At 37.4% G+C, this 24,815-nt stretch overlaps 1 protein-coding gene across 1 annotated transcript; it reads right to left on the reverse strand.

Moving 5' to 3' along the window:
• Positions 1-280: 280 nt before the first annotated feature.
• LOC133135145 (relaxin receptor 1-like) lies at positions 281-24,815 on the reverse strand. Its single transcript, XM_061251938.1, has 18 exons — positions 24,769-24,815; positions 23,581-23,711; positions 18,070-18,153; positions 16,179-16,284; positions 14,504-14,575; positions 14,093-14,164; positions 12,106-12,177; positions 10,885-10,956; positions 10,690-10,758; positions 10,506-10,577; positions 9,662-9,733; positions 7,651-7,722; positions 7,295-7,366; positions 6,457-6,528; positions 5,601-5,830; positions 2,906-3,316; positions 1,291-1,509; positions 281-591 (listed from the first exon to the last, which is right to left on the reverse strand). Exons 1-18 carry the CDS (start codon positions 24,813-24,815, stop codon positions 281-283), a joined length of 2,256 nt encoding a protein of 751 aa, XP_061107922.1.

Consider the following 24,815-nt stretch of genomic DNA (forward strand, 5'->3'; position numbering starts at 1 on the left):
TCCAGGCAACTGAGGGACGGGGTGTAGGCGGTGTTACCCTAGCTAACACACGGGCAATAGATAGGGTACAATTGGTTACTAAATTGTGAGAAAATGGGAAAAATCTGAAATAAATAATTTTAAAAAATGATTACTTGAATCATCCAGAAGTTACCAGTATTGTCAAGCATCAAACCTTGTTAAATTGTTTTTGTTCTGCCTTTCCCATCCAGAATGATGACCTAAATGCAATAAGCAAACATATTGCATATGCACATTGATTTTTAATAGGGGATAAGGGTTATTCAGACTGATGGACTGTGCATTTCAGTGGCAGTAGGTGGGATTTTCCCAATGTTTCATTGGGGTGTGTTGAATACTCTGGCAATGACAGAGTATGTGTGGTCTCCTGAAGTGGCCACATCTCCAACCAAGTGAAGGACGGTGTGCATGCAGAATGCTGAATGCTGGAGAGACTTCTTCTTTGTCTGTAGTTTTCCCACACTTGGAGAATGGTCTCCTTGAATGGGCGGGTGGTTAGAGTGTAGAGGATGGGGTTGAGGGCACTGTTGATTGGCAGGATGAATATCACCACCCAGGAACTGATTGTGCCTATGAAACATGAGAAATTATTGGATTTGTGATTAGCTGGGTCCATCTGTCACATTGGAAAATGGTTGCCTTGGGGGTAATGTCTTTTGTAAATTTTATAAAAACATGCAAGATAACAATGTCATGACCAATTGGAAACTTTGTATTCCTTGTTTTGCCTTTTCTTCTGAATTGAACTATCCAGGTGTATTTGCCAGCATATCAGAGACTGTAACTGGATGAAATACCATTAGCCACATAAGCTGTTAATTAGCTTCCAAGGACATTCAATGAAAGCAGCATGTACTTTGCCCAAACCTCTCTGAAAAGGCAGATTATTGGTGGAAATGGTATTGGTGCGCTAGTGGGGGTCACACTTCCCTTTGATGGGAATAACAGAGACACTGAACTGTCAGAGATGTTCATAAGACATTGAATACCTGACAAACTGTGGTCAAAAAAAGACCTAAAATAGCTTATTATAGTGCTCCTGAGTGTCTGAAAGCGTGCTTCTGAAAAACACAATAAATGACCCAGATCTGTATTCTTACTTCCACAGGTAGGTGCATTGCAAACCAAAAATATTTGTTATTTGTGAAAACTATGACTGTGGCTGTCTATTTATATAGAGTAGACCATCAATATTTAAAAGGGATCAAAATAGACAATAGAGAAAATAAATTGGTTCTTTAAAAAGTATACACTTTGAGAAAGACAAACCTGGTATTTCCACCTTTGTCAAAGATAAAATCTTGAGGATAAAGATGGGTATCCAGCAGAGAGAGTCTGTGATAACAATGGAGAAAAAGCGCTTGGCAATGGTCACCTCCTTCTTGATGTGATTTCTGTATTTTGTGGCCCGGGTCCCAGTTCTTTGTATGTTGTAGAACATACTTCCATAAGATATCAGAATGATCAGAAATGCTATCAAGTTCAAACCTGTGGGATAGATTTGTATTATTGTAACAGATCATTTTAAACAAGAAAAAACATTTAATTCATCTATTTTTATAAATCAACAACTTTTCTTGTTAGAAATTGTTTAAACAACACTTCCAACAATGCATGCCTGATTTTGCTGACTCAAATATACAACCATACTGTTTAACAACATCCTTTAGCTGTGAATATATTCACAAGACATTATTAATGGCATCTTGTGTATTATTGCTTAAATTTGTAACTGTAACTGTAAAAATGTTTTCATTCTACACAGGTAGCCAATAACCCTCCTGGGAATATGCGATCGGCTTCATGCAGGTAAATAGCTTCAATGGTCTATAGCATGTATTATATATACACAGTAATCTTTTTAAATACATCTTAAATGTATATAGTTTATATATTTAAATTGTGGTTATCTACAGATCCCTGTTCCTTTCCCTTTAAAATGGCTATCAACTGGTTGGTTCTTTGTATTTGTAATATATTTATATTATGCATTGTGAAATATAAGGATTATCTATCTGTTTAGTACCCTTGATTGATATGTTCCTGTTTTTATTTTTTATTTTTCAACATTGACTTCTGTTGTCTAGACTATAATATCCATATTATTTTTCAGTAGACCTTCAGATGTTACACTGAATGACTTTCATTTCAATTTCACAGCAATTCATGCTCTGATGAGATTTCCTGAATAATTACTTACATAATGATGCTACAGAGTTGCATGATAATGATGAGTAAATTGTTCTCTCTGACAAGTCATATTATTTGTACCAAACTATCTGTCATCACTGAACACTGATGAGGAATGTATGTTGTATATTGTATGTATGTATGTATATTTCATGGATTTGTGCCTTTTCACTATAAATTAACAAACAAGTGGACATTTGATCCAAGAGCAATGATCAAAAGAAAATATTTAACTAGATAAGTAGATAACAGCTCACATCAAGCTCACTCCCTTGAAAGGGACATTATTTATTAACTTGTGTTCTTGAGCATGACTCATTTAGACTCCATTGCTACACTTATTTACACAACTGGATGTTTTCCTAAGGAGTTTGGGTTAGAGTAGGACTGCTGGATGAAATTCATGAGTCTGGGACATATAAGGTGCTGTTGCATGCTGGGGGTGGTGTGGGGGTGGGTTTCAAACAGATTGGCTTCCATAGTGTTAGAAAAGTGCTCCAATGCTCCAATCCAGGTGCTGCTGTCCAATCCAGGTGCCAATGGTACACTGATCATTGGGCTCCACCGGTTGTCCTTCCCTGACAGCAGCACCTGGATTGGAGCACTTTTCTAACACTATGGAAGCCAATCTGATTGAAACCCATCATCCCCACGCCACCCCCAGCATGCAACAGCACCATACCACGTGACCTACCGAGGAAAATGATGATGGAGTAGACCTGGGCCCCCAGAGTCTCCGGCTGCTCAGAGTGCAAGGGGAAGCACACGCCGTTGGTCCCGTAGAAGTTCCGGAAGATTCCCTTGCCGACCAGGGGGATGAAGGCGATGGCGAACCCCAGGACCCATATGCTGATAAGAACGGTCACCGTGCGTCCTCTCCTGGGGGAGATGTACCGGAAGGGGTACACAATGCAGACGTACTTCTCCAGGGTCAGGTAGGTGAGCAGCAGGACTGACACCTCCGTGGAGAGCATGGCCAGGGAGCCCACCACCTGACACTCAGAGCTGTCCATCCAAGCCTGGGCATGGTGGTTGTATTCGCCCCGGAACTTCAGGTCAAATGCTCCAATCACAAAGAGGTAGACGCCCATTAAACCATCAGCACCTGAGGGGAGGGGGTGGAGGACGTTACACTGTAGTTTGAGTCCATCTGCTCTGGTATTCAACAGCAATGGCTGGTGAGGTTTCCAGAATGTTCCATTATTAGGAACAGTATAGGCACACAATGAAAACTTCATTCAGTTTTAAAAGCCGTATGCACTAATCCTCATCACAATAGAATGTTTCTGATTCTGTAAAGAGAAAGAGGTAGATTCAGTTAAAATAAACTATCAACATGTGTTTTCTGTGAACTGCTTCCACTGCTGGCTGTAACATAAGATCAGTTGACTAAATGACCTATGCTAAACAGCTGTTTTCACAGTTTTACTATCCAAGAACCAAAGTATAAATTCTAATGGATTATAATTTGCATTGAATGATAGTGGTTTGGTATGACGATACATATCACTGCTTTGGTGCTTTTATAATATTTAGCAAAGCATAAGAAATCCACTTGGTACCATCTTTCTAATAAAATACAAATATGCAGACATCAGAAACAGATGGGGACTATCTGAAGACTGGCCACTGTCAGAGGTGGCTGTTCCAATTGAGCATGAAGCATTTGATGATGTCCAGGCAGCTTGTCCAAACGATCTTCCCTCTCTTGGTTCCCTGATTTATTGGCAATGTCCCCATCCTACAGCAATTACAGCTGTCATGGCAGAGCTCCATAATACACATTTAGTCGACGCTCTTGTCCAGAGCAATTACCAGACATTGTATTGGCCCCTCAAGTTTGGCTATTAATTAATAGAGGTCTTGTAGCTAGGTTTTCTTTATAAATGTGCGCAATTTGGTGTGACTTCATTGACAATGGTTCACTTCTCCAATATGGTATTTGTAAGGAGAGTGCTTACGCATATTCTGCAGTAAAACGAGAATGAGTCATGCCGTGGTTCTCCCCTAATATAGCACTGTACAATCTACTACTGAAGTCATGTGGAATGGTGATGGAGAAGTTTGGAGAAGAAATGTATTTTATTGCTTACTTATTTCAGGAATGACAAGTGAAAGATGAAACAGTATGCAGGAGCATACCATATCCTGTTCTTCAAGCAACTCTCAATAACTTGTTTGAGAATGCATTCACTTTCATCCATTTTCCACATTGCTTATCACATTTAAGGAAGAATATGACTGCCATTCATATTCAAAAGACCGCAAATAAGTATAAGCCACAGGAGAGTAACCCAGCATCAGTACAGATGTATTTCATACTGATTAAAGCCACAGTGAGGTGCAAGAATATAGGCACCTCCAGCTTCAATGTGTCAGATAAGTATAATTCCAGGGCTGAACTTTTTTTTTATCTTGAAGTAACTCCATGCCTTCTAAAGTATCCAACTGCAGTGGCTGTTCTGTCTGGTGTTAACAACCATGGGCTCCTATAGACAGTTGTCCAAGGATTTCAGAATGAAGATGGATTTTCACCCAGAAGGAGAAGGCTATGAAAACTCTTTCAATGTTTCAAACTACCTATTTCCACTGTCAGAAAAATTATTAGAAAATGGAAGATAAATGGACCAGTTGAAGTCAAGGCAAGGTCTGGAAGATCAAGAAAGATTTCAGATAGAATGGCCAAAGACCTGGTGAGAAATGCTCAGAAGCCATACATCACTGCAAAAGAGCTGCAAAAAGAGTAGCAGAGACAGGACAACACAATGCAACACACTTTAAAGAAGAATGGATTCCGCCAAATATCAAGAAATTCTAGAGGCTAATGTTCAAAGGTCAGTCCAGACATTGAAGTTGAAGAGAGGTTGGGTATTCCAGCAAGTCAATTATCTAAAGAATGCCTCAAAATCAACCATGAATTACCTCCAGGAAAGACAGATGCAAGTTTTGGAATGGCCACCACAGTCCCCAGAATTGAATATTATTGAAAATAATATTTCTGAGGTGTTCTGCCAGGATGAATGGGGAAAAATTCCAAAAGCGAGAATTGAAAGAAGCTGGCTACAGGAAGGGTTTACAAGCTGTTATACTTGCTCAAGGAGGAGTTACAAAGTTCTATCTGACAGGGTTTCCAAACTTTTGCATAAGGCCTTTTTTTTTTTTTTTTGAAACTGTAAAAAGTAATTTTGCTTTAAAATTTAAAGAAATGTTTAACATTGTACCATGTAAAGGTCAGGTTTGCTTCTGTTCACTTCGACATTAATTGTAAAAGGCTTTTTGACCAAATCTTTGCACACCACTGTTTCAGGTCTCCATAGAAACAGATCTATGTTTCATTATACTAAACACATTACAGAAGCCAGGGCAAAAAAGAACAATGCTTTACTTACAGCAAAGAGATATGATGCACATGGCATGCAGCTTGTTCTCAGATCTGATGTAGGACCTCATTCCAATGACAAAGATGTTTCCGAAACAGGTGGTGGCCGACACCACCCAGACAAAGACGCGCAGCACGATGTTGGCCAGCAGATCCTCCAAAGAGGAGATGCCATCCGTGTTGGGCTTGCAGCTCCGCACGTGGGGAGCGTATCCGCAATACTGGAATTTCTTAAAGTATCTGCAAAGTATGGAAAACCAGAGATCATGCCTTTTACCATACAAGTAATCAATTGTCCTTCACATTTGCATGTCATGTACAGTATAAGTTGTTTAAAGAATATTTGGCCGATCATACACTTTTATGCAGTATTAACATTCCCTTTTCACATTCTATTAGGTGGGTATTTCGTTTAAATTTAATTGTAATGGTTAGATTGTACCGTACACCCATTCACCTTGAAAAAAAGAATTCAGATTCTTTATGGAAGGAGATGGAATTGAATTAGAATGGGAATCCTATAAAGGTGTGTTCATTTAGTAATAATCATTAACACAGAATATTATCCTACACTGGAATCCTTGTTGTTTATAAACATACTTAGGCATTGGCTGACCGATGGAATAGTGCAGTCAATATGACATAATCCCAGTTGTTCATTGATTTACACTCCCTCAGGGCAATTTTGGGCCAGTCAACTGGTAATTGATAAGATAACCATGTGTTTCATAGCTTGCTGTTGTATCCCTAAACAAGGTACTTCAACAAGTTATCACATTAAAATAAAATTAGCAATATCCAAGAGCCACGGGACAATGGTGTATAATTAGTTAGTTAAAATAATATAGGGAAACAATAAAACTCACATGTGTGTCAGGTTTTTCAAAGGTTCAAACATTCTTCTTTGGATGTTCACAATCTCAATTCCCTCTATACTTCTAGAAATCAGAAAGGACTATTTATTTATTCGTTATCAGCAACCAACATTAAATAGAAGCAAATGAGCCTTGGAGCTGATGAGCATTCCTTAACTTTGACTTGCAATGAGATACACGTGAAACATTGAACTGTGATGACAAAAAAAGCATTGACATTAAATTGTCCATGACAAGGACAAGATGAAGTCACATTTAGATTAAATCACGGCATATATTTGTATTGTTATAATTAATTTTGATAAAAGTAAATGATTTAAGAGATGTATGGGTGAATTGAAGCTGACTTTAATGTTGCTTTGTCTTTATTGATTAGAAATAAATAGAAAAAATGTATACACAATCACCGCCATGTGTTTAAAGATGACAAAAAATTGGATTAACGTAAAAAGAAAAAAAAACCAAAGCAACAAGCTAGTCAGACTGAATGTACTGCCTTGTGCAGGGCTGCCAATCAAATGCTAGAGATCTTGTTCACCTGTGAAATAGTAGAATCGGATATGCCGATTCTACTATTAGGGTTGAAAGGATGGTTGATCTCCAGGAATAGGATTGGCCAGCCCTGCCCTTGTGCATGGATACTCAAATTTTCTTTTCTCCCAGGTAATTAACTTAAGAATTAGTGTTACTGATTGGCCAGATTGCCTTCACACTGAAGTCCCAGGTAAAGGGACGGTGGAAAACTGTGACATGATTAACAAGGTAAAGGTAAGGTAAGGTAAATAATTATTGCTAAAAAAGTAGGAAATTAAAAAGGAATATAACTCACAAAGATTTTAGTTTACGCAGGTTATCAAAGTGGTCCATCTGAAATTCGATTATGGGGTTATGTGAAATATTCCTGAGGGAAAGAGACACAAATAAGACCATTTACAACTTGACATTGATTGTGTACAATTATACATTATATGTATACATATACTCTTACTCCTATTTCCACTGACATCATCTTTACAAAATATTGTACATATTGTGACTGATGGATCAATGTTTGTATTTAATTTGTAAAATTAATGTTCTGTAATTGAATGGATGATAATCCATATCTTTTCACATGATTTAATCACAAATTATATATTTTACATAAAATGTGGATTGTGCAAGTGTTTAATAATGTATACTTACAATTGCAGTAGCTCAGACAGACCAACAAATAGGTCTTGTGGGATCCTTTGAATGTTGTTGTTTGATAAATCTCTGCAAAAATTAATAAAGAAAATGTTGTAAACCACCCGAGACCCTTTACAAAGTTGAAAAGTATATTTTCCATTACAGTTCCATTTTTCATCAGTGACAAGACTGCATTTTCTAAAATGTCATGATTATGTTGTGTCAGATTCATCATTCTTTTTATGCAGTGCCATACTTTTCAAAGAGTATCACAGACATAACAACATAACAATAGCAGCATAACCCCTTGTGTATGAGAAAATTTGTTTACCATTTTTCTTGCTTTCAGATCTCTCGAATCTCATTCTCTTCATTGATGGAAATTTCCCATGTGGTATGTTATTAGCATTTATCATTTATTACGTCAGTTATTAACATGGTTGCTTCCAATCTGTCCTTGTTCATGTTTTTTTTGCAGAACAATGGCTTGACTGTCTTGTGCCATTGCAGTGCTCATAAATACTACATGATACATTGACACCAAAACAAAAGAACGTGCAGAAGGATTTCCAACTCATAACAAAACATTCTCCAGATATTTTAAATCGCTGTCAATCAGGATTGTTATGCACATCTGCATATATAATTGAATGTGAAGAATTCCAATTGCTTTTTAGTTTCTGTTTTGTTACACTATACATTGAATATAAAAATGATTGGCACCCTTGATATATATGTGTAAAACTAAACTACTGTAAACTAAGAAATAACATAAGCTTTATTTTCCAACATGTGGGGTGTGCTTTATTAATGACATAATGAAATCAAATGAAATTAAAGTCTTACATTTTTCAAATAAAGAAATGATTTCCCAAAACAATTATTGGCACCCCTGGTTTGCTACTTTGTGCAAACACACCTGGCAAAGATGATAGCCACAAGTCTTTTCCTATAATTTATGAAAAGGTTAGAGAAGGAGGGATTCTTGACCATTACTCCATGCAGAACTTTCCAGAACCATTGATATCCTTGGGTTTGCGCTCAGGGACCCCCATATTCGGTTCAGACCACAGATATTTGATGGAACTGAAGTCTGGAGGAAGAGATGGGTACTGCAGAACATGGATGTTGTTTTCACTTAACTACTTCTGTGGATTATGATGTATGTTTGGAGTCATTATCCTGCTGGACATTCTACCAACAACCAAGACTCAGATTCCTAGTCGGCCAAACATGTTGAGGCCAAAATGTTCAGTCCTTTTTTGTTCATTTTTATTAAGGGTGCCAATAATTCTGGAACAAACGGTATATCCAGAGCCAATAATCTTTTCCTTTATATTTTCGATACAATCCATTTAATAAGAAATACCCAGCTCAAAGGTGCAATGATAGAGCCCCAGCTGGGAATCAAACCCACCACCTTTGAGTCACACGCTGAGTTGCCAAATAATTATATGACACTTTTAACTTCATGTTTCAAAGTCTTTTCTGGTTCTGCTTTCCTGGTTTTGAAGAGGCAGCCGAATTATCCTTCAAAGGCAAGAGTAGATGGATAGGAGCTACATTTCAAGCTCTACAGGGCAGTGGAAGTGCAGAAGGGAACTGACTCACCTTACGGAAATCTAATTTACTGTATACATCATATGTGTCAGTCTTGTGTTTATATAGGGACATGTACATTTATTTCAGAATGGTTGTGGTTTTAATATAGAATATTTATAAAAAGAAAACTGAGGGTGCAGTATTTATGTGTCAATATTAGAGTGCTGATATACAGTATAATTTAAATGGATGTGGGTGCAGTGGAAAAGTTTGCTGAGGCCCTAAGTGTGCCACCATTACTGATTACCTGTTTCACACCCAGTATTAATTCATAAGAAACCCACAAGTAGCTCTGTATTCAACCAGCAGCCTAACTTAAAGCAAGCTTTCCCAAAGTTGATCAATTGTAAACCTATTCCTTATGAAATGCTATCAAACAGCATAAAGTAGAACATTACTGGGCTAATATCAAAGTATAACTTACAGCTCTCCGAGTTTTTGCAAAGGTGTGAAAGCGTGTCTGTTCAAGTGAGTGATTCTGTTCCTCTGTAGTACTCTAAAGGAAACAAGTGAAAGATAGTAAACATTACGGCGATAGAATATACATATTCTCCAATCTGTATTTCTTAGGAGAATACATCTTTACAGTAAAGGCTACAGCTTCTCCATGGATTTGCTCCATTGAAAATATTGTTGCAAAAGGTACTTGTGTAGTGTATATGCTTCAAAAATATAATACATTGAAAACACTATTCTATAAAGACACATTTAACCCAATTTAACCACCATCTATCCATTACTTTGACTCAGTTGCAAGCAGTGTTTTTACTTCACAAATACTATGTGAATATTAATAGTGTAGTGATCTCAAAAAAGTAATTGTTGAACATTCTGTGAATATTACACTTGAAAATATTGCTACTTATCAGTCAATGTTCAAGTACAAATGCTGGATAAGTGCAAGTTATCAGACTGTCTATATGATTCACTGTTGAAAAGTTCAATTTTCTTGCTGTACATTTTAAGTTAGAATGCCATTACTGAAACCCTTTGGTTCATTCAATGATATGAATTGTGAGTGGAGAGTGGAAGGAGGTTTAACAGAGAATCTCTCTTGTATTCTGTTGCAGTTAACCCTTGTGTAGTCTTGAAGAAATGAAGAAACCTGTCACTCATCACAACTTCATCATCAAATTTCAAGTTGACAAAAGATCATTTAGGGGGTTTCCTCTGCTGTTAAACATAGTAAGACAACACAAGGGTTAAATATAGACCTTCTTAATTAAATTAAAGAAATTCTATGGAGCCAATGAAATATGTAAACTTACAGGACAGTAAGCATGTTACAAGAGCCAAATGTTACATTCCCCACACGCGAGATTTGATTTCCCTCCATGTCACTGAAAATAGACAAACAGAAGCTAACAGGACTGACAGTTTGTGACAGTTTGTCTCTATTTTTCAATGTCAACAGACAGTGTAACATATTATTTCATTAGGCATTCAACTTACAGCCAGTTTAGCCTTGGCATCTCCAGGCAGATATCGTCAAGCTGATTCAGAGAATTATTGAGCAATACCCTAGAGGACAAAACAAAGTATTTCAAGAGAATACTTTTTAATTATACGGTACAATATGCACACAAAGCTTTCTTGTGTATACAAAGCTTGAATAAATTACCAAAAAATTAAAAGAGGTAAACTTACAAAAGGACAAGTGAACACAGTCCTGAAAAGGTCATTGGAGATATTTGGTTGATGTTGTTGTTTTCTAGAATCCTAAGAACAAAGACAAAAATAGAAATGGTCTGTATTTATATAGCGACTTTATCCAAAGCGCTGTACAATTGATCCTTCTCATTCACCCATTCACACACACTCACACACCACCAGTGACTGGCTGCCAGGCAAGGCACCAACCAGCTCGTCAGGAGCATTTAGGGGTTAGGTGTCTTGTTCAGGGCACTTCGACACACCCAGGGCGGAACCAATCTGGCAACCCTCCGACTGCCAGATGACTGCTCTTACCACCTGAGCCAATGTCGTCTCTGCACTGTTGTTCTGCACTATATGTTCATTTGCATGGTTTCAACAGTCAAGTCATCTGGCACAGCTTTTTTTTTGGCTTTGCTGACTTTTATACAATATTTCCAGCTACAGTGAGTTGGATGGAAGAGAATAATGCCTTCTTGCTATAACCAGTGCATCTGTGCATACAGTCTTCCTCTGGGTTCTCAAAACCCTCAGAAAAGCAGAATCATGCTAGTTTGATAATCAATCAAATTACTCTCTTCAAGTCGTTTCCAAATGTACAGTAGCTGCAATTCTTCTATCCTCATTATGGCAGTTTCTTATTCTGTGCCCCTTGATATTTTAGCAAAGCGTTACCAGAGCTCTCTATTTTTCTGGACCCATTTAGAACAGAACTTGAATTATTCACTTTAATGTGACTTTACTTCACCCACTTAAGTCTCACCAGCCCAGGGCTGGTTCAGTGAGGGTTTTTTTGTATCAATTCCTTTTTTTACAGTGCAATTTTCAATCACTATGGTAACTCATGGTTCTATCTGTATAACCTATTTTAACATGCCATTGCTTTAGTGACATCAGTTCCTTATTTTGTAGCATGGGTAGCGAAACAAGCGCGGGGAGACCTTGTCTTCTCTGCATTTGAAAATCCATATGAGATACGGAATAAGCTAATGTTAGTGTCTTTTTCACGGAAAGGGTCCAGCACACCAAACGCATAATAGTTTTACAAAATATATAAATATTGCAATGGCTATGTCTAAACAGAGGACTTATTTTGAATGACTTCCAAGGAATCTCTAGTCTCTTTAGCATCTCAAGATTTCTCTTAAAACCATGCCTTTGGCTCTACAATAGAGGGCATTTTCAGTGAAGAAATGGACAGCAAAGAAGACCTACAGCCACTCCAGTTGGTGAAGATCACGGAACACTCCTGGCTCCAGGACAGATATCCTGTTATAGCTTAAATACCTGAGAGAGAGAGAGAGAGAGAGAGAGAGAGAGAGAGAGAGAGAGAGAGAGAGAGAGAGAGAGAGAGAGAGAGAGAGAGAGAGAGAGAGAGAGAGAGAGAGAGAGAGAGAGAGAGAGAGAGAGAGAGAGAGATTAAAATCTTTATCCCCAGTTTGAAAACACCACAATATTGACACATAACAGCAGCAATTAATCCACACATGCTTAATATGCAAACACGCACACACTACTATGAACGGCTTTGCAGCCATTTCCTCTTCCCGTATTCCGTACACAGCAGCAAAAGCATATCAAGCCACTTCCCAAAGGGGACTGAGTTCCCAGCCTCTCATTTACATCTGAATCTATTGCAGTTTCCATACGCCACAGCTAATTAACGAAGGCTGAACAGACAACATGGGACGATTAAATGATTTTTCTATGAAAATAAAATATTGAAATGATCTTGCAAACAACATTCTAGAAAGCAGTGGAAATTTGGATGCAAACCCTTTATGTGAGAACAGCACTATTTAGTACTAATTTCCTAAAATAGAAGGTATCCAAAGCAAATTAAATATTAAAAGTTAGCTTCACAGCATGCGTAATATTATCCCATTTAGTTTTCATAAGCTACTGCATAAATTTGATTTAGCTTATCATACTGTTAAATGTGGCTTTGAAAATGGATATACCAGATGGAAAGTCCATCTCTCTCTCCATACTAAACTACAAACTGTTTCAAAAATTTTTTTCAAGAATAAATTGACTGCGACCTTCCCTCTGCATCCATAATGGAAAAAGATAAAGACTTTTAAAGTAAACAAAAAAAAAAACTGTGTCGTACACACAGAGCTAAATCAGTAATATTCATAGAATATTACCAAAATTATATCAAACACCAACTGCTGTTGATGTTTTTGTATCTGACTGAAAGAACTGCAGAAAGTTTAGCTCTCTACAAAAATATATGCACCTACATATTACACAGTCTCCTGCTTTCTGGATACAAGGATAGACCCCTTAAAATTCAGACTAGTTATTCAAGGGTCAGCTTTCTATAAAAGGCATGAACAAGAAAGGTTATTCTTTATAAAGATTTTTTTAGACTAATTATGATTGTCTTGCTGACCCACAGTTTTAATTGTGGAAGGCTATAGTGAAAGTAGCCACAAAGCCAAAACAAGAATAGAGTTTAGACTGATGGTGACATGGTGGCATTGGTGACAAATGTATTAATATTTACTGAAGTCTCTGCAACAATATACCATATTAATATTATTAATAGAGACAGATTATGTGTTTCTACGTTTTTCTACGTAATTCTGTTTATTTGCCCAATTACAGCAAACACACAAAGAAAAACCTGCTTTTTAGTATTGTTTCCAAGCATTTACTGGCACATTGAACTATAAGGATAATGATGAAGTACACCTTTATTTTTCAAGTGAATCTAGAAATTAAGTTATTATATCTGTGGGATACTATTCAAAGTTTAGCTAACTTTACAGAAACTCAACAATACCTAATTGGCTAGCTATCTAATTATCTGATGGATTGCTATCTACATAATTTACACAATTCAAGATATTTGAAGATCTATGTAATCCTGCCTTAATAGCTGGGAACTCTTTGTATTACTGTGGTAAGTGCTACCAAGGGAAAAAGAGAGCTGCACGGTAAGTTTGATGTTCACACTGGGAACCTTAAATAGGCCAGCACCTGTGAGAGGGGATAGAGAACACATACAGAGCAGGGGGCATGTAACCCCCATATTTAACCACTGGCATTATCTTCGAAGTTATTCTGGCACAGGATAACGACTCAAAGTATACTGTATATCATTTTGGAAGATGGGTTATTATAAAGTTATTATGCACCTTATTTATATTCCACTGCAAGACAAACACATGAATGGAAATGGAGTCTAACTCACAGTCTTGTTAAGTTATACAGTCCTTGGAACGCATTTGGGTTCACAGCCCGAATCCTGTTGTGCTGCAGATACCTATGGAAGCAGTGCAAACACAGTTTATATTACACTGAGAGTGTTAATAGCAAATATATACACTTGGTCACTGGTCAATGATGTAGCATATTTACATAAATAATGTAGTTCATCCACATAAATTGTTAGTGAAAATAAATTCAGGTTGGGAGAGGTGCAAACGTGTTGAAGCTGGAAAAGTGTGAGAACATTTTTCTAGCTATCAGGTAAGTGCACTTTGATAGGAGGATCATATTTGTGATATGCAACCAACTGTCAAGTTATGTAGACCTCACTGTCAAATAAAGTTGGCCAAGCCAGGATTGGGCCCTTAGTGATTGTTATATATAACAAACTTACAATTTTTGGAGGTTGTGGTAATCATAAAATATGTCAGCATCCAGTTTCTGCAGTCTATTTCTTTGGAGAGACCTGGAAATAGAAGAATACATCATACATCACCTTCAATTCATCAGTTTCCATAGTTAATTATACAGTACTTTGTTTCTACTCAGTAATTACCTGTTGATCACCTGCTAGTTGCATTGGGTTCTTGGAACCAGAGAAAACAGAGACACCCAGAAGACTTGCTACGCTGGGGCTATTATTGCTTTATTTAATAATTTTTTTTTAATTATTACTTAATTTTCTATAGGGACAAAGCTTGAGGAACAGCAGGGACAAAAATAAAATGATATTTTGCAATAGCAGTCATTAATATGCAGTGCTTGAAGTGGCCTTTCCCTCACCGGTAAGCAATGCCGGCACTTCTACATTTCGCTCTTTGGAGTGCCTTTCCTGCCCCCATCCAACCACATGCTCTCCCCAGTGAAAGAGTACTGTCATCATAGGTAGTGATTAGTGCTAGTGATTGAAGTGGGCCGGAGAGTTCCGGCACTTATTTTCTTTCCACTTCAAGCAGTGTTGCATCTACCATGGCTCCTCTGAAAATGACAAATGTGTTTGGATTTGACATTTCGGTTTTGGAGTTTTTAATATTTTATTAAAAATGTGAGCAGTTAGTGCTGTGGAATCTAAATTCACGACCTGAAGTTTTAGACAGAGCCTTAAATAATGATGAAAGCAAGTAACATACAGGATCTTTCAGCAGTGTTTATCTCACTGTAATGGTAACTTCCAGCTGATGATGGGTGCACGCTTACAGACATATGCACACTGGAAGCACTGCTTATGTACATGCACTGTCTGTCACTGTGGTTTGGCTTCAATCCGAACACTGCGGTTTGAAGGATATCAAAATATATTCAAATCCAAATTAGTATTTTTGGAAGCAACTGCTGTTTCTGTTCATGGTGTTCCTAAAATGCAAAAATAATTATTTTTATCCTGTTTAAGACTGATTTTATCTCCTGTCGTTTTAAAATCCTAATTTAACACAAAAATTACAGCCGGCTTATCCTAAGGCATGGTATGTTATTTATGGGTGCTTCATTTTAATGTATTTTAAAACGACATCCACAGAAACACATGAACTGTTTGTCTGCCAGTCCGCAACCCCACCCTGCAGGCACGTTGTAAATTCAGGGAGAGAACAATCACATTTTCATTATAAAATTGACTTCATACATTTCTCAAAAAAATAAAAGATTCATGGCACGTCTTCTACTCCCAATCAGTTATTGAAACCATTTTCAGGGACAAGCATTCTTAAATGGTTTCTCAACTAATAGAAACAGTCATATTCCTACAAATAAATAATATTCAAGGGACATTAACAAAACCAGACAGTAAAGCGCATATAATATATCCTTCCAGGAATATTCTGGAAATGAAAAATGATTAATTTACTGTAATCTACTTGCTATAATGTTGTGTAAAACCTGAAGTTGAATATAGTTATAGAATATAGTTAGACTGAAACTGAATTCTCTTGGTGAATTGGTTAACAGCCCAGAATATTATTTTGGGTCTGAAATTCAGAAGGGTGATCAAGGGAAAGCTAGGCCCCTTAGGGTTCAGTCCATTCATACAGTAAGTACACACAGTTACTCCTGTGGCCTGAAGAAACACTCACATCATAGTCACATTCGTTGGCACTGTGGGGACAGCTTGGAGTTGAGCACCATCGCAGTCCAGTTCAAGGTCTCTGCAGAGGCACTTATCTGGAACTGTTCCAAGCACTACGAGAAAAACAAAGCGCAATCCTCAGCCTGTCCGCGATGTCTGCATATGCAGAGACTCGTCTTCGCACACACCACTTTCTTCCTGTATTGTAACATGCACAATAGAATGCGAGACTCTAGAATTTTCTTCATAACTGAAGCTGTTTTTGACACAGGCAAAGGACACTGTGACTCCAGAAGTGTGATCCAAATTTGATTATTGCAAGTTTGTCCTAGTTTGCTACTATTGTCACCAAGATACTTATATTATATAGGTCTTATATTGGTGACTAACTGGCTTTAGTAAATCAATTAGTATAAAGACAGGAGACATGAATGCAGATTCCTGCTATGAAAGTTTATGCATTTTAACATGCTACTAAAATGAAACAGGAAGTATTTGTTTAATTTTACAGGTCAATGTTCATGAGGCACTGAATTATGAGGGAATTGAACCCTGGCTTTATTGACAGTCCTGAACAGTGCCAATAGGGGGAACAGTTATATAATATTAATTATTATTGTTATTATTAATTACCCCCAGTCAAGTAAAATGAGCAAAAATAACATCTGTTATTTGAAAGCAAGGAAAAACTGAATGCTGAAGCAGAAGCTGGGCTACACTTTAATCCAGTTCATGATTAATGAGATATAATAGTGAGAGGAGCTTTTCGTTTTGATGACAATGTAGACTTAAAATGTAATTTCTACTTCAGTCTGTCTTGATCCTTTGTTAAGCAAGTAGTTAATACTGATTATTCCCACATGTTTGACTTAATCTGCTTCTCGTTATAACTCTTCTCAGAGAAGTAGCAAACGAAAGTGAATAAAAACTGTCACCAGTTCAACTTATTTGCTATTCAATTTGTGCACTAAGAGCATTAAAGTACAAGTTTAATGTAGAGAAATGTCTAATCCATCAAGCCTGGACCCTGGTCTTGAATATACTAATGGCCATCAAGTGAAAGTCTGCAATATGCCAATATGTATTTGAAAATCAACCTTAGAATTTATGCTTTATCCCGAGGAATTGTTTTTCAAGCTTAGTGATTTATTCATTGCTGTAATAAGCTGTAAATCCACTGAAACATACTGAGTGCAGTTTGTGCTGTGAACACTATCTGCACCATATTAATGACTGATTAATTGAGTAAATCAAGTAAAGGTGCAACTACGCACAAATAGTTAGCAAATGAAAACAGTGCAGCGTGAAAGGAAAACATCTAAACAAGCTCAATGCTGACTTGGCAAGGTTAAATGTAACTACACTGAAAAGGTCTCAAATATGAAACTCAGTTGCACAATATCACAGTGCTATAGGTGTTGCTTGATGTTATTAAGTCAATGTAAAAATGAAATGATTTAAAACGGGGCCCACTGGTCGTCAATCCACCTCTGGAAATGCAGAGACTCAATAATGATGCATTGCCATTTTGTATTGTTTGTTATATGCATTTGATGGGTATGCTTCATGTAGTCTAGTCTGAGTGACCTAATATAATGGCTGAATGTAAAATAGATGATTATTTAATCATATATATCCCTTTGTTTCACAGTCTGTGTATGCCATATTCTGTTAGCTGTGGTAATTTCTTTTCTGGGTTAGAAATATGAGCAAATTTAAATAAATAATATAAAATACACTCAGTGATCACTTTATCACATAGACCTGTAATCCAGCTTGTTAATGCAAATATTTAATCAGCCAGTCATGTGGCAGCAACTAAATGCATAAACGCATGCAGTCGTGGTCAGGAGGTTTATATACAGTTTATGCATATACGTGTGTACACTTGTACTTACAACACTTGTTTGACTTGGTTCCAAAGTCATTATTGAGGATTCCAAAATATTTGTCAAAAAGATGTGGCCATCCATTGTTATCTCCTAGAAAGCAAAATGAATTCAATCATATTTAATCTGGGCATAAATCAAATACAGTCCACCTGAGACAGCAAGACACATCTGGAATTTCCCTCAACAATTCATTGAAAAATGTGATATCACAAGCACTAAGATATTACCCTTTAAATAATACTGGAGAGGAGGCAGCCACCTGTTTCCATTTTGCACTGGTCCACTGGAACCTGACAAAGAAGTCTCACCTACAGTAGGACTGGATCATGAGATAGGTGTACCTCTTTGGACATATGCATGCCTAGGGCTGGTTCATCATAGATGTGAATTGGATCATGATAGAGGTGTACTATTCTGGACATACTGTATGTAAGCCATGGATTGGAGGTACAAAACACATACAGTGGGGTACAAAAGTCTGAGACCACTAGTGAAAATGCTTCTATTTAGCTTTTTTTTATTTAATACAAAATCTTTCATTACTAATGATATTAATAACAATTTGCGTGAAAAGTAGAATCTTTGAAAAAATTATTAATTTCAGTCCACTTTCTGCTTTAATGGCAATGTGTACTCAAGCTGGCGTGGACTCCGCAACTTTGTGCAAAACCTGATGATTCACGTTATGCCAGCAGTATTTGTTGATCCAATCCACGTCTTACACATGTCCACAATGTTCCAAACAGCGTCTTGTGATGTTAATGAATGCTTGGCTTTTGTCAGTCTTCAAGTGTCCCTATACATTTTCAGAGGGGTTGAGGTCAGGTGATTGTGGATTGTGCAGCACTCCTTGCTCTTCTTTGGTCTTCGAGTAGTTCTTGCAAAGCTTTGAAGTAACTTTCATTTGTTTTGTTTTTTTTCTAAATCCTAAAACTTTCTGTTTATTTCCAGGACTACATGAAAAAAACCCCAGAGATGTGGTCTCAGACTTTGGGACCTCAATGTATGTACATCCCAGAAAAGCGTCTCAGAGCCATACAGCTTTCTAAAACTTTGGCATGAAAGCACTTGAAAAGGAATGCAGCACATTTCCCATACTAATTATCCAGTAATGAAGGTCATTATGCACTTTTTCCACAACCTCAAGAGAACCATTTCCTTTCCTCTAGGGTCTGCAACACACTTATCCCTGCTTCTGATTTACACATTATTGTACATCGATCTGGATAAGAGCGTCTGCTAAATGACTGTAATGTAATGTAATGTAACCATGAATGAAAGGATTCAAATAGAAAGTCCCAGTCGGTTAGACAGCACTAACATGAATCAACTGACTAATGGTAACAAGTTGTTTGAAAACATTTTGCTCATCTGAACCCAAATTATATAAAATACAGTATAGTGAAAATTCCCCAAATTCAATCTAGAACATCAAGGCACGATTATAGATTGAAATCACACCTTAAACAACATAAACAAAGAAAAAATATGGAAAAACAGCATAAGTTGATGTTCAGCCTTATTTCTTTATGTGATTTACCCAAGTTATTCCAACATTGGATTGATTCATACTGCATATTGTTACATTCAGTAATGTCTGCATGAATATGTGGCCTGGAATTACAAATATATAAACATTAAAAATGAATTTATTTAAAAGACACAGTTAGATCAAGCAATATGATAAATTATCATAAAATATACATACAGAACATGGTGTTCCTCAGCTGAAGAAATAGATCTTGATAAATCTGTGTACAAAAGAAGCTCTTTGGATGTTCATAAGTAACCAGGATATTATACGTGGAAAGAGATGCTACCGTGAGTCTTTTGCATACTTTTGCGTATTGAGTAGCACAAAAATATGGGTCGATTGGGGTCTATTGTACCAGGGTGAGCTGCAGTGGATATCTAGAAACCCCATCAAATCTCAGTGAAACCTTCTGCATGGATAGAGAGTATTCTGTGTAAGTTTGGGTGAAGTTTGGGTAAACTTTGTAGATACACTGTCTAATGTGAGCAGATTTTTAAATAGCAAATTTCAAGCATGGCCATTCAGAATAAAATATCATTATGAATTATCATAGTTATCCCTAAATTACGTGGCTTATGTTGGACATTCAGTCTGAACAGTTTATGGCACTCTTCCAGCCACATGATGAATCCATCAGTCTGCTACAAACATAATGAACAGATGTCATGAGCAATGTGATTTAATATATTCAAACAAGAAACACAACGAATGCTGCTCCATAATGCTTGTCGTTATAGTTTTACAGAGATTTTTTTTTCTTTTGAATGGAGGCAAATCACTATAATGCATATCTTCTGTTGAATATTTCTAGAATGAGCAAGATGATTCAAGAGATAGCTGTGATTGAATTTCCCAGTTCAAATACAATATGTGATGTCCTTGAAACCTCTAATGCCATGGATTTCTCTGCCTGTGGTGCTCTGCGATGATTTGAATGCCATGGGGACTGAACAGTAACCTATTTGGAGCAGAGGTCTACTGTTCTTTGTGGGGAAAAGTCTTCTAAAACCACATTCCAGTATAATCCTTGGTGAAGGTAACATAGACTCTTCCAACCAGGTTTTAAATCTTTTATGATTCATTCAGGTATGGCAACAATGGGGTGGTTGACTGATGAACACCAGTTGAAGCAGTTGACTTTCAATGAGGCACAGCAGTATATCAGAAGTAACAGGTCTTTGTTGTATGTGTCTACCACATATCATTGTGGCAAGTTTGGCTCAGTTTGCGGGAATGCCTACTGGTTAAGTAGGTACACATCTGGGCTATGTTGCAAATCAGTCCATAAGGTGTGCTTCGCCCACTGTCGGAGTCTGGGAGCACGCAAGAGATGAGAGCGATCCGGTACGGATGAAAGGCAAAAAGTTGAAAGCAAGCTGAGATGCCAGCTCAGCTGGAAAGCTACAAGAGTTGAGTTATTTTCTTTACATTTATTATTTTTGTTTATAATTTTTGCCCGGATCCTGTGAGGGTGACAAGTGAAGACTTTCGTTTCTTTTTCCAATTGGAGGCGCGCTCTCTATCTCACTCCAGCGTAAACCAACATTTTCATACCTCCCTGTGTTACACCATTCAAGGTGTAATATACAGATTCAGATAAATGGCTAGCATTGAGATCAAGCTGTTAACCACTTTAACCACCTCTGTGACTCCCACATAAGGATGTCTGGAGATTAAACACTTACAGTCCTCCACAGAGTCAATTGGAGGAGGCTAATATCCTAACCCTGACCTATCCCTAACCCTAACTCCAACCCTGAACCTAACCCTAACCCAAACCCATCCCTTCCCTAATGACAACTTGTAGTCTGTGTGTGCCTGGCTGACCTGCAGTTCACACAATGTGAGAACGTCCTTCAATAAACCAGGATGGAAACATTTCATGGCTTCAGATGAATGCATGAGCGAGTGAAGACACAAAGTGTGAATGATTAACACCTTGGTGTATCCACAAGGAAGACATTAAAAGATAAGAGTAGCAATAATTTGCAGCACTGATAGCATTACTCTGATAGCAGCACAATGGGTAAACTCCTGTCGGCCTGCTGTGTACCAAGGAGACCACGCAATTTACAATAATTATGAAAAATGCATAAATAAAAACATTTGAGCTAATGTAATGAGAATTATGTTTGCCTGTGGTCAACATGGTGAACCAGATAAGCAGTGATCCACAGACGCTAAATGAACCCACAGAAATGGGGGATGTAATAGCAGACACTCACTTGGCTCAGTTTGCATAGCTGGAGACACTTACAGTGCCCTCCATAATGTTTGGGACAAAGACCCATTACCTCTTGATTTACCACAATTTTAGACTCAGAATCACACAATTAAAATGTGGTTAAAGTGCACACTCTTTTATTTTTATACAATTGGTTTAGTAGAAATTGGTAGAAATTACAGCTGTGTTTATACATAGTCCCCCCATTTCAGGGCACCATAACGTTTGGGACACATGGCTCCACAGGTGTTTGATGCAGGTATAAGAGAGCTCTCAACCCCTAGTCTTTGCTCTAGTCTTTCGATCACCTTTGGAAACTATTATGCTGTTTATCAACATCAGGACCAAAGTTGCGCCAATGAAAGTCAAAGACTCCATTATGAGACTGAGAAACAAGAAGAAAATGGTTAGAGACTTCTGCCAACCTTAGGATTATCTAAATTAAATGTTTGAACATAATTAAGAAGAAAGAGAGCATTGGTGAGCTTACTAATCGCGGGGAAAAGGGACTGGCTGGTCAAGGAAGACCTCTACAGCTGATAACAAAGAATTCTCCCCATAATAAAGAAAAATCCCCAAACACCAGTCTGACAGATCAGAAACACTCTTCAGGAGTCAGGTGTGGATTTGGCAAAGACCACTGTCGCAGAACTCTTCATGAACATAAATACAGAAGCTACACTGCAAGATGCAAACCACTAGTTTGCCAAGAAGTACTTAAAAGAGCAACCACTGTTCTAGAAAAAGGTATTGTGGACCGATGAGATGAAGATGAACTTATATCAGAGTGATATCAAAAGCAAAGTATGGAGAAGAGAAGGAACTGCCCAAGATCTACAGCATACCACCTCATCTGTGAAACACAGTGGTAGGGGAGTTATGGCCTGGGCATGTACAGTTTCATCTATCCATCCATTTATATATACCCACTTATTCTATCGCCACGGGCATTGGGCAAAATGCCGGAATACACCCTGGACAGGTTGCTAATCTATCACAGAGGACATAAACCATTTACTCACAGACTCATACCTAGGGAAATCCACACTGAGAACATGCAAACTCCACACAGAAAGGACCTTCTTGCTGTGAGGCAACAGTGCTACATTCATCACAGTTTTATATTTTTTTTAATTATACACATTTTTGATGTACCTAATGCCGGCTAATCTAATGCCATCCATGCATGAGTCAATGGTGGTTAGAAACAGTTGCATGCAAACAAGCAGCATGTAACAGCTAATCTTTCTGATACCACAATCTAGAAAAATTAGCAATTTAAGATTAGCGATTTTACAGCTGCCATGAAAACGGCTCATTTTATGGAGATACAACATATCACAAAGTTAGTTGCTTTACAACATAATATTCTAGATCTAGATGCTTTTAATTATCATTATGATCATTAGTTTTCAGCATTGATTTTGCTTCCAAATTTCTACCTCATAAATTCAATTCAATTTGATCTGTATAGCGCTTTTCACAGAAGACTGTCACAAAGATATTTAAAAGAGTAACAAAAGGAAAGAAAAAAAGTGAATAACACAATGGATTTCAAGAAAATATTTGTCTTTTGAAGGGGAATACATAGGTACCCCTGTGCTCACAACTGAAATGGTTTTCAATTACTGTTCCAAATACTTAACACAGTAAGTCTTGAAATGGAAAGAAAATGAAAGTTGTACATAACCTATTCGAATGCCAAGATAGCTACATGATGATTAGAAAAACATATGCACCGCAGTTTAGACAAACTCACCACAATTCTCCTCATCTGCCTTGTTCCCACAGTCATCCTCCCCATTGCAGTGCAGCAGCTGAGGGAGACATATACTGAGATTTCCACAGGGGAAATACCCCAGTGGGCAGTTTGACTTCTCATCAGAGACACTGAGGTCCAGCGAAGTCAGTGCAGCTGCAAAGAAGAAATAAATAACAAATAAGAAAATGTTCATACTGCACAATTTGAATATCATTAGGAAGGGCAGGGTTGAATGTTGGCCACATGCATGGATGTGAATTTTGCCTTACAGCTGATTGAAGTCTCACTGACACAAATTATGTATTTATTTGTTTACTATTGTAGAATTGCAATCCTGGAATACAATAATGATAATATGTATTTGCCACAACAATATTTGAAAAACTATTTCTCACTGCCGATAACAAACTTTTTTAAACAGATAATATTTTATTTTATCTGTGTTTTATATGATTCCAAAATGAATGTCCTCATTGGCTTCATTTGTTAGACTAAAAATTGTGCACACTGTAGATTTATGAGGAGGCAGCTTAACTATAGACATCCATTAACAAACCGATTCTCATATAAAGTAAAATATCATAATATACTGTAAGCAGCCTACCTTGTTGAAGCCTGTCAGTCAATAGAGAGAAAAACAAATCTACCTATTAATCTTTAACCGCTTATGGTCCATTAATATCACCAAACAATGGCATTCACGAGTCAAACAGAAGTGTATTTCGAGATTTGACGCATGACGCACGCCAATTAGCGTCCAAAAAATAATAATCAGCACGTGACTACAAACTTGCATTTAGGGTAATTTTTCCAAGCTGATGGCAGAAATTAATTCAACAACTGCCAGTCGAAACACAATTTTCACAGCAAAAAACTCAATGGGCATGGCGAAAGTAGTTATTAATAAAACCAGCGCACAGAGAAATAACTGCATTGACCTACTCAATTTGAGAACGCAGATGCGTGTTTTATGCTTTCAGTATTCCCTTAAAGCTTTGCGAAGCAGATTCACACATTCATTGCAAGTAGCCTACCTAATTTCGTTCAGATAACACACACACATATATATTTGAATGAAGCGTTTGCGAATGCTTGTTTAATTTAAAATAACACATTTAAACCCATTACAATTTCGACAAAAGTCTTTCTCAATCCACGTTCTCAAACGTCTTCCCTCAATAACACTTACCTGACACTCCGCACAGGAAAAAGTATGACACATAAGCTTTCAT

The sequence above is a fragment of the Conger conger genome, chromosome 8, assembly GCF_963514075.1.
Source record: "Conger conger chromosome 8, fConCon1.1, whole genome shotgun sequence".
Taxonomy (NCBI): domain Eukaryota; kingdom Metazoa; phylum Chordata; class Actinopteri; order Anguilliformes; family Congridae; genus Conger; species Conger conger.

Coding starts and splice junctions, on each gene's coding strand:
- LOC133135145 (XM_061251938.1), bottom strand. CDS start 24,815: ATGAAAGCTTATGTGTCATACTTTTTCCTGTGCGGAGTGTCAGGTAA. Junction 7,723..9,661: donor TTGCAAAAACTCGGAGAGCT/GTAAGTTATACT, acceptor TAATTTTTGCAG/AGATTTATCAAACAACAACA. Junction 592..1,290: donor GACAAAGGTGGAAATACCAG/GTTTGTCTTTCT, acceptor CATGTTTCATAG/GCACAATCAGTTCCTGGGTG.